We start from the raw sequence: 16,491 nt of genomic DNA on the forward strand, positions 1-16,491 counted from the left end.
CCTTCGTATCTCAGAAAAACACAGCTACCATTGCTCAAGCCACAATATTATCCAAACTGGATTACTGTAACTTCCTTCTGGCCGGTGCCTCAGCCACAAATGTGGACAAATGCCAGGGGACACTAAACAACACAGTATGTATTGTGAACAAACTTGCAAAATGTAAGCATGTCACGCCGTATAGGAAAAATCTACACTGGCTACCTGTCCCTGAAAGAATTCATTTTAAAATTGGATCAGTCGTACACAAATGTGTGTATGGCACTGCCCCATTGTATTTAAAAAATCTGATCTCCAATAACGCACCTACAAGAGCACTGCATTCAGCAGGGAAGAATTATTAAGTGCCCCAGATATAAGCGAGAAAAAGAACTCGGTAAATCCTTCGCTGTCAGGGCAGACACATTTTGGAACTTCATGCCGCCACTCTTATGGAAGTAAACAACTGAAAGCTTTTCCGAAAGCATTGAAAACACATTTATTTAGGTAAACTATCCCCTGTCTGAGCATTTTAAATTCTTCAGTCTATCGTTTTTAATTGGAATGTCTTTTGTGTCTTTGTTAGTGCCCTGATGCCTACAGGCTTTCGGCGCTTCAGAAATATATAAAATAAATAAAAATACCTTTCTAAAATGCATGTTGGGTAACACTTCATTTAACAAGGTGTAAGGGTCGTGTAAAATGTGTTTAGGTTGGAGGGTTGAAGAAGGGCCAATGCCTGACGTTCCTAGGAGGTCAACAAACCCAATCAATACCATAGTAGCAGAGCATAAAATGGTATCGCACTCACTCGAAAGAGAGACAATGCTAGGCGTTTACTGTCAACTGAGCTACAGGTTGGGGGCTTCCTCCCCTTGAAAGCCGGCATTAAGTCTAGCCTGGTAATTCGAAGGGACTTGCAACAGAATTGTAGTATGAAGATTGTGATCTCAGCCATACCCGACAGCAAGAGAACTGGGGAAGAAGTTGTAAAAGTTAGGACAGAGTAAAGAAGAGCAAAGGAGAGGCCCGTTGTGTCTAATATTTAACAATTATATATTTCGGTGACGTTGACAATATAGGCTGAACTCAAAGTGAAAGTACTGCATACTAATCGTTCCCTGTACTAAGAGAAGTGTTTGTCTCAACAGCTCCTGTACACATATCAAAAGGATGTGCTGGTGGTTAGCTGTTCAGTGAATCATGAAATGACCTTACTTGGTAAGCATGTTTATAATTTTGTGGTCGTATGAAATGCATTGAGGTAGGTTTTTGGGCTAGATGGTGACTAACAAGTTGGTCAAACAAAATACACTCTATGCTTTTCATGTTTGCATGTAGAATGTGCGAGCAGGATACAGTTGATGCCATATTGACATCTTTATGGGGGCTCCTAGGGACATAACTCGAAATAAATGTGTGAACACTGCATATTCAAATGCATACAATATACACTGAGATGTGTGAGAAACCTGAAGGTTTCTCACCCACTAGTCCCTGGCGATTTGTCATCCAGGTGGCCAGGACACGGCTATCGCTTTTGGATCCAGTTCCTGGGGGTGGACTAGTGTAGGATGATCCCATGGAAGTGGGACACCGAAGGGTGAGACACGGTATCCCCTTCCTTGTAACACCTTTCCCCATCCTACTAGCTAGGATACCTAGGAACTCAACCCCTGGCCCTTTCCCGACACAAATACTTTCTCACAGATAGCCTGCCATGAGCGACAACAGAATACTACCAGAGCCGTATATCTGACATGTCCCAACACCATGGTCAGGCAATTACAGATCATTATTCACACCCGACTTCCATCACACTTCCCCAGACGCATATTATGCAGATCACGCAAGCACACTCTGAGCGAGGCAAAATACACGAGGAGACAGCAGTTCCAAGATAGCAGTTTAATACAAGGAGAAAGACAGCAAGACCAGAGAGGGTCGCAATGAGGGAAGTACCCTTGAACTCTAAAGACTGTTAATTTTGTGAACCTTGGAACGTAAGAAACTGAAGACCAGGAACGAAGGCTGATCAAGCCTGTACAGTGTGTTGGAGGTACCAGGGGCTATCCCGCGTCGATAACCAAGGTGGGGAGGAGCGGTTGCCGCAGTGTTACTGTTGTTGGTTTCTACAACAAAGCATCATCAGAAAAGACAGCACAGCCGGTGAGTCGGAGAGGCTGATAACAAACCAGCTTGTGTTTCAAACCAAGGTTGCAAGCTGCAACAGTGTGTGAGGCATTTGCTATGAGCGACACAAATATAATTGGAAACTAACAAGAGTAATTGGACTTTGCGAGGTCAAACCAAGATACCATATACAGAGTGGTCCGGCCCCACCTGGGCACTCATTCGAAAGTCTGTTAGCTATCCAACTGATGCTGAGTGTAAGAAAAGGAAGATTGAGATCGAAGTGGTCATGCAACAGGTCAAGCTTAAAACCTGTGCATGTTCAAAAGTCTTCGATAGTTTAAAGTGCATCACAGTTAGTCCGAGCCCAGCTGAGGGAGACTAATTGAGCGGGATCTAAGCCCGGCTGAGGGGGATCCAGGGTGAACACCCTAATTGTGTACATGCAAAATACTGAAAGGAAAAGAACGTTTACTTATTGTTTTGTGCAGCATGCCCTCTGAGTCATGAGACTTGCAAGAAGTAAAAAGGCCTGGACACAGAAGGTCTTGAACTGTGGAAATTGAACTGTATCCTCGTGCCGCAGAAGCCAGAGTGTGTGCTTTGCTCGAGTGATTCACCTTGCCTCGTGCTGAAAACGTGGGGAAGGGAGGCCAACGGCCTGAGCACCCAGACATATTATTTTATGAACACCTTTCTTTTTCATTAACATTACCCCACATTATTTGTAAATTAGTGGTAATGATTTGCAAAGGGTTTTTTAGAATAGGCCCTTTTTATTTGACAAAACTCCACTAGGACTGCATTATTATAATTTGATGGTTGTAGCTTGCTCCCATCTGTAGATTTAGGTTTAGATAGGTGTTCATCACACTCTTACGAAAGTTCAATAAACACCCTTGAACTGTGGTCACTTGTGTCTGTCTTCCTAATGCCACCATGCGTTCCTTAAAGATATCATAGATCACACTGCACACTGAACTATGTATATTTGATACTGAGATAAACTGTATGTTGAGATGCATGCAGTATGTGTATATTGAAAAAAAACTCACTGTACTGTGCACTACAAAGCATTTATTGTATACTGAGATGCATATTGCATATTGAAATATGTACCGTGTAGGGTGAAATGCATCCACTGTATAACAAGCTGTGTATATTATATACTGAGGTGTGTATGGTTCCTTCCCATAAATCATGTACAGAGCCTACTGAAATCCATACATGAAATGAGAAATTGCTTATGCTATATGCAGGGAGGCACACATTGGTATGTTAAAATGCATCTACCACATGGAAAGAAACATACTGTAAACAGAAAAGTATTGTATACACTGTACTAAAACACATTGTACATTAAAATATACATGCTGTAAACTGAAAAAATATATATGAATATTTATGAGGCTTGTGGATCTGCTTGGAATCACATGCTTTGCATAGGCCGTCATCTAGTGGAAGTGCAGAGTATTGCACGTGAAGTTGTCAAAGGTCGACATGGGACGTTGACCGGCTGCGACTGTAATGCTATCCCTAGTGTGACATACCCTGTACCCATGATCCCTCAGGCGTCAAGGTCCCACAGTTTATTTTTTGCCATAATCTCAGCAAGTTGTTATGAGTCCGTAGCTTACGTGTGCTACTTCAGAGTTAAAATTCATCCAACTTACTCTTGTCGTTTGCGTTGGACGCAAGAATTCCATGGCTGAAACCCGGATATCTCGACGGCTGATTCCAGCTTCTGAACCAGACGTCTGCTCCGACAACTGGCTTCAACCTACACCTGGCTTTGGCCTAACCAGTAGGGAAAGTGGGGGGACTGATCCTTTCTTGTCAGAGAATGCATACCCCCATTTCCTCCCCCTACTACCTTTTTGTCTCGCTACCTCTAGGTCCGCCTTCCATTATGGAGCACACTCCCTTTAAGTTTTGCCCTAAGTGCAACAGGAAATTCCCTTGGGTAGACAAACGCAGAGTTTGTAACCACTGCCTTCCACATGACCATCTCAAATCATGTTGTGCTGCGTGCAAGCTGTTTAGGCCCAAGACACTGAAGGAGCGCAGAACCAAAAGGTGGATGCATACGCCATGTCGTCGGAGTCGGAGACCGCCGCTGGGATCTTCAACTCGCACCACGATGGCCGAAGCAGCCGAGACTCCCATTCGGCGCTCTAAGACACTACAGCGGAACTGACTAGTTCCCACATGCTGCTATGAGGAAGGTCTCTGGCGACGCTGGCGTACCCGCCCACACTTCTTTCCATAAGCACACAAGCCACCCCTCGAGGACAGGCTGCGCACCGTCGGTTGGTGCCTCTCGGCACACCGACCGCATCTGCTGTAGTTCTGCCTACACGCTTTACCATATGGTGATCATGCAGACATTCCGGCGAAGGGCATGCATTAACACTGCTCGACGGCTGAGGCGGAGACGCTGAAACAGCTGTCGAAAAAAAGCACAAGTTAGAAAAAGCACCATAAGGAGCCCTCTTCTCGAGATAAACGGGCTTCTCAGACCTCTGGAGGCTATGAAGAAGAATCCTCACCTGTCTTCCGCCTTCAACAAAAATCTCCTTAGGGAGAGCCCCAAGGACACACCAAGAGCCACTTATCGGGCAGTAGCACCTCTTGTGCCAAAGGTCACCTCTGTGGCACTAACCTCCATCTTTTCACAGTCAGTTTGAGAACACCATGAGGAAAATGTCCTTCTTTGTGGACTTTATGAGCAAGCTGCCCACTCCTTCTAAGCCTGCTGAGCAGCATCCTGTACCTGCTCCGGTGCCAGTGGCACCCTCTTCCTGCCCTGCCACCCCGGGAGCCCTCACAAGGTTCTTTTTATGGGGACATGCAGTCCACACAGGCCAACCAGGACATGTGGGTAGATGATCAAGGTGACCCCGGCCAGGATAATGATGATGCCTACTTGCAGGCCCAGGACGACCTAAGACTCATCTTTGTCGACCTTGCTGACCCCTCTGTAGTTGAGGGCGGTCCCTCCTCTCCCATTGCAGACCAGCCTCTCTACAATTAGCTTTTGATGAAGGCTGCTCATCACTTTGGCCTGAAAACAGATGAATCCAGCCCCACTGGGACTGACTTTGTTGAGGATATTCTCAATGAGAGGAAACCTGTTAGCCAAGCTATACCTCTTCTGGAGTCTATCAAAAGAATGGTCTCTCCATCTCTGTCTGCCCCCTCCCTTACTAGGGCGGTCAACACACGGGTGGGAAAATCTTTCAGGCCCCCTTCCTCAGATCCCCTCTATATTAGGGGTCACATTAAGCCAGACTGCCTGGTGGTGACCACTACAAGAAAGGGAGGTGATGTTCCACTCTCAACCTCCGAAGCACCTAAGAAGGAGTGCAAGAAATTGTACATGCTGGGGAAGCGCATCACGACTTCTGCTGCGTACCTTACTAGGATAGCAAACAACACCACCTTGCTTGCCAGCTACAACAGCACCCAGTGGGATGAGGTTTCACGACATCTGGACTCTGTACCGTAACCGGCACATCCCACCTTCTTCAGATCGCCACTGAGGGAAACAGGTCTCCCAAAACATCCTAAAGAATGTCTTGGACTCTGCAGACACCTCAGGAAGAGTCATTGCAGAGGGAACCCTCCTTAAAAGACTTTCATGGCTTAGTGACTCAGGAATTAAGCCAAGAGACACAGGCGGCCCTGATTAACATGCCCATCGAGGAGGGTCTCCTCTTTGGCAAAGCTGTCTACGACCAGCTGGAGACAGCAAAAAGCATAAAACCATCAAGACCTATGGTCAGATTTCCAACAAGCCCTTCGTCCCAAGGGGTGAGTTGAACACACTTCGAAACTTTCGGCCACACGGCTCAGGAAAACCAGGCCAGGCCAAGCCGGAGCAAGGATGTCTGGCGCCCCCTTATATAGTCCACATGTTCAAACATCCTATCGGTAGCAGCAGCGTGGGTTTCGCTGCGGGAATGGATGAGGCAGGGCTGCAGCCTCTAGGGGCGGAGCAGTCCCAGCTGCCAAAATGACATGCCGATCCACCTTTCCTCCCATTCCTCCCCAGTCAGGGGTCGCATAACACCCTTCAAACAATCAATGTGAGGGAATAACATCAGACCGCTGGGTCTTAGTGGTCAAGGGATACTCAGTGGAGTTCCTCGAAACGCCTCACTGCCATTTACCTCGTGTCGGACACGTGTCCACCGAACACCTCCACATCCTCAAGGAGGAGGAACAAAACGAGATATTTATTCTTTGTACTTCCTAGTTCCAAAGAAAGATCTAATAGTGCGCCCAATGCTGGACCTGCGCCATGCAAACCCGTATGTCAAACCACAAAAATTCAGGAAGACAACATTGCAGGAGGTCATCATACTATTAAAGATGGAGGATTACAAGGCGACATTGGACATGAACGATGCATACTTCCATACTTCAATGTTGCCAGCGCACATAAAATACCTCTTATTCAAATTGGGGGATGAGAACTACCAATTTAAAGTGCTACCATTCAGCATTGTATCAGGTCCCAGGGTATTCACAAACGTCCTAGCATTGGTGGCTGCACACTTGCGAAGGCAGTCCATTTCTGTGCACCCTTACAAAGACAAATGGCTAATTACTGGGGACTCTCCTCAGAGGTGCCTTCAAAACACGCAGCAAACAATCAATCTGCTGTTCCAATTGGGCTTCTCCATAAACGAGAAGTCAAATCTATTGTCTAGGCAAGTAAAGCAATTTCTGGGGGCACTAATCAAAACGGACATTGGGCTAGTCTATGCCTCTGACGAAAGGGTCCAAAACATGTTGTTTCAAACACCTCAGTACACAGCCGGTCGTCAGGTGACGGTACGAAAGGCAATGCGCCTGCTGGGAATGATGGCTTCCTGTATCTACGTAGTGCCTCATGCCAGGCTGCGCATGTCACAAGCCTCTCCCCTTCTCACCTTTTTTTCTTGTTTGCTTGTGACCTTCTTTGGTGAATTCTTTCGCTGGGTCCGGGACTTATATAAGCCCTTGTGCTGGTCTTCGGATTCCAGCGTGAGAAAGATGTTTCAACTCCAGGATACGTTCAGAAGCCCAGAACGGAACCAGGAAGGAATAGCGTCCGAGCTCGGAGGCACGGAGCGCCGTGGCTCGAGCGCGGGTGAAAATCCAGGAAGTTCCGAGGTAAGATAGAGGAGAGGAAAGGAAGGAAGGAGGAGGATTCAAGGAACTGGGAAACAGGAGTGAGGAAAAAGCCCTAAGCAAACTCAGGCAACACACATCCAACTACAGCGAGCGGTAGCGTTGAGACACGTAGAGCCGCGGGGGCGTGTCTGTTTAGTAGTGGCAAGAGCGTGGAGCGCAAAGACTGGCAGGCTACGTTCCGTATCAGGCGGCCATGTTCGGAGGATTACTGCATTCAGTCCTCTATGGGTCAGGGACCACGAAGTCCAGAAGGGACGCAGGCGACGGTTCATGACAGCGCATCCGTCTCATGCAAGAGTGGCTAGCGAAACAATGGTCTCAAGCAAGCGGGTTATGAGACAATCTAGTGGTGGTTTCACAACCTCTGTTTCAGTCGCTACAGTGGTGGAATAGGAACAATCTGCTAAAGGGACAACCTTTCCCCACACCAGTGATCAAGGTCACTTTCACAACAGACGCTTCTATGACTGGGTAGGGCACTCACTACCTTCACCATACCACTCACTTCCTGTGGACACAGGCACTGACCAAGAAACAAATCAACCTTTTGGAACTACTAGTGGTTCTCAAGGCACTTCAAGCCATCACGACTCAATTAGCTCACAAGACAGTCCTAGTCCTCACGGACAGAACCACGGCCATGTTTTACATAAACAAGGTGGAACACATTTTCCAGGGCTGTCCAAACTAGCCCAGAACATCTGTCAGTGTGCACTACGTCACAGCATGTTGCCAGTAGCTCAGCATGTTCCAGGAGAACTCAATTCTCTGGCAAACTTGCTATGCAGGAGTAAGATACTACCCTCTGAGCACGAATGGCAAGTAAACATAGATCTGTTAGAAGACGTCTTCTCAAACTGGTGGTTGCCAGAAATAGACCTTTTTGCAACCCAGGAGAACGCCCAATTCCAAGATTACGCATCCAGGTTTTCCCAGAAAGTGAAGGGGCCCCTGAGGGACCCTCGCGTATGGAAACAAGGCACAATCACCACACACGAACTGATAAGCCAGACACGACGTTGTATTCCCAAAGCTAGGGTTTATTGCAAAGCAAATAGTCTCAGTTGGCCAACTGGGTCCCACGCCCCGCAACGTGTGTTACCAGACCTCGGGGGACGCAAGAGCCAGCGAGAATCGTACAACAGTTACATATATAGAAAGCAATCATCTTACAATCAGCAGTGACGCATCCAATACCACCCCTAATACATTTCCTTTCAATTGGGTACGATGATTGACAATGGTGACGAGTACGACACCTTCAAACATTCATTTAGCAACAGTTTGCAATCTCGGGGCCTACAGACACAAGTCTTTGTCTTAAAGAACACAATGCTTCTGTTTTTGCAAGCAAGCTGCGTGCAGGGGGAGAGACACATTCCAGGCCTTGCTATCTCCTAGTTTCTATTTGTGTACTGGGGGTCAACTTGCTCTCCAGGGCTCTACAGGGCTCAGTAAAGGAGGGCCGCAAGGAAGAGCATAATTCAAGCCATTTAATATTCGCTTCTAACATTTCTGCTGTATTAACGAGACTGGCTGGCACCTGTCTTCTGATTATAATGCCTCGCTGCTTACTTCCAAGGATTTGTGAGGGAGGAGGCCGGGCATTTCTGTCTGGGTTGCTGTGTTATGTTTCAACATGTCTCTCGTGGCATTGCGTTATGCACTAGTGGAGCAGAATACGTTTTCAGCAAAGCAGTTTTAACAGAAAGCAAAAGGCAAACGTTAGAGAAAACAAAATGGTGATTTCAGTCACCTTAAAATGGCCGCACTTTAGTCAAGCTTATGGCTATATATTTCTGGTACCGAACACATGAGGCGGTTGGTCTTCGGCCAATAAAGTACAGTGCCTCACCATTGAGGGGTGTCTACTTTTTCTCGACTGACAAACCCTCCTTTTGGCCGTATGCCAAACGCCTCATCCATACATTGCATCCTCTTCCGACCAAGTATCTGAGTCTGAATCATGCATACTACTGGTCTCCTCCTCATTGTCATCAATATTGATTGCCATCAATTCTTTCACTGTCTTCAACTCATCATTACCGTGAGTACTTGATTTAGTAGTGCTCTTTTTCCCCGCCCCCTGTACGCACTCTTCGCTTATTTCAGTACATATTATGGGAAAGCAGTGTATGCAACAACATGTCATGAAGATTCCCAGCACTGCTACTAGGATCGCAAATAATTTCCATCCCCATGAGCGCAATACCTCCCAGATCCAGGAGAATATGTTTAATTCCCAACTCTCTTAAAAGGGGTGAAGGTCAGAGCTTAAAACGTGCAACTTTCTTATCGCTTAGAAAATCGTAGGGGAGGAGTCACTTAAAAATTACGCAACACGTTGATCCCACGATTTTGCAAACTCCGCCACGATCAACCAGGATTACATCAAGAGCCATTCTATTTTGAAGTGTCATTAATCTAATTCCTTTTTCCTCTAGTGTCATATTCTATAATATATCTGTTGTCCCATTGATCGTTTTCTCTAGTATTCTGGACAGTGTCTTATATTATACAAATGTATTGCTTGGCCCCAAAATGGTATGAATGATTATGCTATGTCCTCTGCGATTAACCCTCCTTCCTCATTCCGCCGTGGTCTTGACCTGGCCAATCTGGCTATATCTGCTGTTCTTGAAAAGAATACCCCTGGGAACAAGAATCCTAAGTAACAGGTACCTCCCCAGTTTCTAGGTAACTAGGGATACGCTTTTTCTCCACACATAAAATAAACAGGATCTCCTACATCTAGTGAATGTCCCCACCAAATAGGAACCCTTTTTCCTCAATCAAAAGGGGACAGAGCGTGGACTGTAATTTACTGTATAGGAGGGGGGTACAGTATCCTTATTTCCTTCTGGGTTCATATGAAATGTAATTACAGATGATTTATAGGGCACAAATAGTATGTCTTATCGCATCGCCACCGGTGTGATCAATCGTGCTTTGTGAAATATGGAACAACCTACAGGTTTCATAATAACCTCTTCGAATTCATTCATATTTGTTCTATCTAATTGACCAGTTTCACTTTCGTTCCATTTCCCATAATATAATGCACTCAGTGATGCGTAACATGCAGAACTCAATGGCAGGGGCTGCACATACCAACCAATTCCCTGACCATCATGCTGTGGCAAGTGGGCACATGCCCAGCAATTATTCTTTCTCAATATTGAGTGAGTCATATTCATTATTAGCAGTAATGTGTTATTCCCATAACCTTCCCTGTGTCTTTCTTCCATTGGGGACAGAGTATAAGTAATCACATGGACCGGGCTTTCAGTAGTGAAGATGTTGTCAACAGGCAAGAGTTTTTCTAAGGGGTGTATTCCTTCCAAATACCATAATACCAATACGGTCATTATTGGGGCTAGTATACTCATTATGCACATTACTATTGGTAAGATCAGCATACAATTTTTTCGGCAATTCTTTTTGTGTAACCTTCCAGTCTCTATTTTTAACTCACTATCAGCAGTGGTGCAGGAGGGGACAAAAGCTTGTTCTGGCATTCTCTCACTTCTCGTCTTCTCTAACAATGTTCGTTGTATCTCTTCTCATTGCACTCGTTCAAATGTCAATAAGTTCGGTAAATGTCCACAGTCTGTTCTGCCAGTTCTCAGCAGCCTGGATTGCTATACGTTGCGCAAGATCTCTGTGCATCTGCACATTGCTCAAAGGACTCCAGAGCAGTTATCAATTGCCTTCGAACCATGTGAGCCCCTCTTGTCCGGGAGGGGTGATCTGCGCATGGATTATTATTTTTTTTTTTTAGCACCGAGGAGCCTTGTTCTTGGGCTATTCAATTTGCACAACCCTCACGCCGCTCTCCTCTAGGCCTCCGGTTCCTACTTCATCCGCAATAGGAAACAGAGGCAACAAAGATCACAAAGGGATGAAAATTTGATCACTCCTTCTTCCGGTTCCGCAAATTATACCGTCTTGCTCCTGGTATCGTGTGATCAATGAATAGTGCAGACGCACTTCCAGACTCAAGCTCGGAGTCGGCCTGAAGCACAATGGCAGATGATGCTGGGCGCCAAAGTGATGATGAAGATTTCGTTTCAGGCTGTGGCGCAATGAAAGAGGGTGGGCACCAAAGTGGTACACATTTTGTGTCAGCCAGCAGTGATGCAGATTCTGCTCGACAACATTGGGGCACTCTTTGCCCTTCCTCTTTTACAGCAATCTTTTCAGGCTTTTTTTCAGGATCAGGCAGATTTTGTGACAAGGAACTGGCAACAGTTTCTTTAATTTCTGGGACCGCTGTCTCTTTCTTGTCATCTCGATCAGGCAGCTTCTCAGTCAAAGATGGGACCTTTTTAGCGTGCGTTGCATGAATCCATGCTCTTCTTCCGTCCAGGCGGATGGCGGTCTGCGTGGTTAAGAGGATCTGGTAGGGTCCGCGCCACCTTGGTGCAAGCAATGTTTTCCTTTCAAAGTTCTTGATTAGCACCCAATCGCCGGGTTCCAGTGCATGCCCCGGACCAGTATATCTTATGGGTAAAGCCTCCTGCCCCTGCTGATGAATCAAACGTAATTTTTGGGTTAACCGATTACAATAAATGCTGAGCACAGGATATTCAAGCTCCCTTAGCCGTGGTGCACACCAAACATTCGCCAGTCTCCCCATCGCTATTTCATATGGGGAGAGCCCAGTTCTTGCCTGCACAGATGTGTGCATGCACAGTAATGCTAGCGGTAATGCATCTACCCAGCTCAACTTGTTCCCTGCACAAAGTTTACTTATTTTAGCTTTTAAAATGCTGTTGTGGCGTTCAATAAGACCGGCACTCATGGGGTGTCTGGAACAATGGAATCTCTTGTCAATCTGGAGACCTGCACATATCTGTAATATCACTGCGCCCACAAAATGTGGGCCATTATCTAACCAAATGACACGGGGCAGACCAAAACGGGAGAAGTACTCCTTCAACATTACTTTCGCCGTGCTCATGGCAGTGCAGTCTTTTCATGAATATGCTTCCACCCACCTACTGAATGCACATATCACCACTAACACATACTTCAAGTTTTGGCATCTCTCCATCTCTATGAAATCAAAATGGATTACCTCGAATGGCATTGAGGGAGGGCCGAAACTGCCTGTTGGAGTCAACGTTCCCTTCCCCACATTGTGTTGCAGGCACGTGATACAGTTTTGAACCAGCCTCTCAGCATTTTTCTTTGTGCTTGTTCTCCCATACTGTAGCTAGATGCTGAACTACCTTTTTGGCACAAATATGGGTAGGGGTGCTGGCCATCGTGACCATTGCAGTTACATAGGAGTTGGGCAGCATCCAATTTACTACTATTCTTGTCCACACAGCAACCTTCTAGATTTAATTCTGCAGGGCCCTCAGCCCACTCACGTATTTCATCAGCAGTGGCTTCTGCCTGCATCTCTTTGACAGTAGCAATTCCATTTTCTATCATGCAGGGCACTTCCTCAGACTGTACTGACATCATTTTAGTATTCAAATCAGTGGCAGTTTGCTTCGCAATCCTGTCTGCAAATGCGTTTCCTTCTCCCACTTTACATGTTACCTTTTTTTGCGCCTCGCATTTCACTATTGCTAGGCGCTTCGGACACGTAAGTGCAGACAGTAATCGTACAATCAAAGGGCCATGTTGAATCCTGGCCCCATGTGATGTCAAGAAACCCCGTTCAGCCCAAAGTCAGCCAAAATTGTGAACCACGCCAAAGGCGTATTGGCTGTCAGTATATATGTTTACAGTCAGATTTTCAGAAATCTCACAGGCTCTGGTTAAAGCTATTATCTCCACTGCTTGTGCAGAGTTATAGGGGATTCTTTTACTTTTTACAACACTCTCTAACGTGGTGATAGCATAGGCAGCAGTTGATGTGCCATCGGGTAATTTAAAACAGGAGCCGTCACAAAACAGTTCTCCATCTGGCTCTTTTAGTGGGGTATCTGTTAAATCAATTCTTCCTTTTGTTTCTTCCTCAGTAACCATTAAGCAATCATGAGCAGGTGATTCATTCTCACCTAGTTCTTCCTAGTTCTTCCGTGGGCAGTGGCATTAATTCTGCAGGATTCAAAGCGCTACACCTCATAATTTGGATATGTGGCGCAAAGAGGACAATTTCGTATCTAGTCAATCTAGCAGAGGTGAGGTGTTACGTCTGTGTTCTATTTAATAGAATGTCTATGGCATGTGGCACCATTAAAATTAAGGTGTGCCCCAATATCATCCCTTCCGTTTGTTTCACTGATGCAGCAGCCGCTGCAACAGCTCGCAAACAACGTGGTAGTGCGCGCTACAGGGTCCAGCGCGGAAGAAAATTTGCCGCATGGCCTATTTCTTCCACCTTGTTCCTGTGTCAAAAAAGCCAGCGTGCAGCCTTCATTCTCGTGTACAAACAATCTGAAAATGTTCTCATAATTTGGTGTGCCCAAAACTGCAGCAGAACACAATGCAGTTTTGAGCAGATCAAATGCTCTCTGACATTCTCCATTCCACTGCAAAGGCATCACAGCATCCTTTTTTGTCAATGCCACCATTGGCTTCACAATCAATGCAAAGTTTACAATCCACTGCCAGCAATAGGAAGCCATGCCTATTATAGCTCTGACTCCTTTTTGTGTCTTTGGAATAGGCATACCAGAAATGCTCTCTATTCTTTCCGGGGTCAGTCTTCTCCCTTCTCTCGAAAGTAGGTAGCCCAAATAAGCCACCTCCTTTCGACAATATTGGAATTTCTTTAAGCTAGCCTTATGGCCATGTGCTGCCAAATGTGTCAATAATAGAACAGTGCTCTTCTTACAAATCTCTTCTGTGTCAGCAGCGATCAATAGGTCATCTATATACTGTAATAATACACAACCTGCCGGTAATTTTAGCATATCTAGCTGTTCTTTCAATGCTCTGCTGTAAATACTCAGACTGTGTAGCCCTGTGGAATGCGCGTGAATGTGAATGATCGTCCTCCGAACGTGAAGGCGAACAGATATCTGCTTTCCTTGTGTACTGGAATACTGAAGAAGGCATTTTTAAAATCAATCACACTAAAGTATTCTGCCGAGGCAGGAATCATTGTCAAAATTGTGGCGACGTCTGGAACCAATAGGAATTGAGGATCTACTACTTTGTTTAATGCAGATTAATTATGAAACAATATGGTACCTCATTACCTCCTCTCTTATACACCGGAAGAATGGGGCTGTTACATGTACTGCCTGTAATCTCTTCAATCACCCCAATTTTACGAATTCAGAAACAATACTTTTCAATCCTCTCTCTCCTTCTGCTGAAATTTTGTACTGTGGGATACGCGGTAACGTTTCTCCTTCTTTTAGAATAATCTTTACTGGTTCTATTTTCAAGCATCCCACATCATTGTCATTCTGCGCCCATATACAGGTTGGCACTTCACTCAATTCCCCTGGCAAAGGTATAGAGAGAAATTCAGATACTGTTACATTCTGTGGCAAAATAATCAAGAACACTCCATCTGGAGTGCAATGGATAACTGCAGTCAGTTCTTTCAATAGATTTAACCCCAAAAGGTTTTCCCCACAATTTTCTGTTGAGAGAAATTGACAATATTCAGTGACTGGACCTAATGTCACTGCTACTGGTTGGGATACTGGATTGATCATTGGGGTACCTGCGAACCCTACTGAAATATTCCTTTGCCCTGACAGTGGTATTTCCAGAACCAAGTGATGATCTATCGAGCACTTTTGTGCCCCCGTATCTACGAGAAAGCTATGCTCTCTATTCCCGACTTTCATTTCTACGTAGGGTCCTTTTTGATTCACGGGAATAGGCACTGGTTCCGACCCCTTTCTTGGGCTGTCCTATTGAGGAAACAACACATCATCTGATGTGTAATCGCTGCTGTTATTATAGTACACATTTGATTGGGTGTCAAAAATGTTTCCGCCCCTTCCTCTATTCCTATATTGCGTGTTCTGAAGGCTCTGATTCGGGGTTAAAGCAGTCTGATTTTGAGCTTGGTTCTGATTTTGGATACCATTTCCTTGACTACTTTGCTGCTGCATGTGGTTTCTATTCTGCCCATTTGTTCCTGGGTGCCCCTATGCTGTCTTCTCTGGCCATCCCCATTTCTATTTTGTAAATGTGGACATTGCGCTTGCCAGTGACCTTCCTCTCTGCAGTACGCACACTGATTTAGTCCCAGAGGCCCTCCATGCATGTTTGAATTACCTCTACCTTGTGCATACCCTCTTCCTCTATTGTGTCCCTCCACTTGCTGAAGTAGCACCCTTGTTTTCAAATTCTCCCTATCCTTCACCTCTTTCTCTTTCTCTGTGTTCACTCTGTTCTTGTAATATTGGGCCATATGCAATACTTTGCTCATCGTCTTTGCTTGCCATGCACTTTCTGATGTCATTATTAGGTTTTGAATTGGAAGTATTAACCCTCTTACATATTTATCGACAAATAATCTTTTTCCTGCTTCTGTGCTTACGTCCTGTCCACTGAAGTCTGCAAATACTTCCTCAAATCTGTTAAAGTAATCCGTAGCTAACTCCTCCTTGCCCTGAACGCATGCAGTCAACTTGTCCCATTGAATTCTTTTTTCTGGAACTATTTCTTTCAATGTTTGTATTATTCGTGCGGGTAACGCCGCCATATTTGGCCCCGGTTTTCCCCCCGCTTCTCTATCCTTATCCTCTGCTACTAAATTCGCCCGAGTGGCGCCATAGGCTGTCTCATCATCCATCTTTCTTATTTGCTTCCATATGTCTGCTGGCAGAACTACTGGGAATATCAGATCTATATCATCCATAGTGAACATGGACGATTTCAAATAGGACTCTATTTCCTTATAGAATCCTGCCGGATTCTTTCTTATATCGGGAATTGTCTGTTTTATATTATTCACTTCCTGTCTGGAGAAGGGGACATGCACATATTGTGCTGTATAATGTGCTTCCCTTACCCGCGCTGGTGTGTCACCTGACGCAGGAATCTCTACCTTTGGCACAAAAGTAGGTGGGACTTTTCTCATGGGAAATACTGCGCTCACTGTTCCTCCCCCTTCTCTCATATGCAATAATATTCCCAAATCAAGTGATAAGGCTGTTCCTCCTGTTCCCCGTTCTAATGCTCTCTTGTATACTGCCATCACTTCAGTGGGGCTGGCTTTCTTCTCATCTATATCTTTGTCTATCAAATATTCAACCATTGTCTGCAGTG

At 45.5% G+C, this 16,491-nt stretch overlaps 1 protein-coding gene across 2 annotated transcripts in view; it reads left to right on the forward strand.

Annotated features, from left to right (window-relative positions):
• The window catches only part of GSAP (gamma-secretase activating protein), a 2,819,616-nt gene that overhangs the window by 218,877 nt on the left and 2,584,248 nt on the right, over positions 1-16,491 (forward strand). For both annotated transcript variants that reach the window (XM_069628052.1, XM_069628053.1), the window contains exon 4: positions 1,131-1,200. In XM_069628052.1, coding sequence (XP_069484153.1) covers positions 1,131-1,200 — 70 coding nt within the window. The remainder of the gene's footprint in view (positions 1-1,130; positions 1,201-16,491) is intronic.

The sequence above is a fragment of the Ambystoma mexicanum genome, chromosome 12 (genome assembly GCF_040938575.1).
Source record: "Ambystoma mexicanum isolate Mex_15411 chromosome 12, UKY_AmexF1_1, whole genome shotgun sequence".
Lineage (NCBI taxonomy): Eukaryota > Metazoa > Chordata > Amphibia > Caudata > Ambystomatidae > Ambystoma > Ambystoma mexicanum.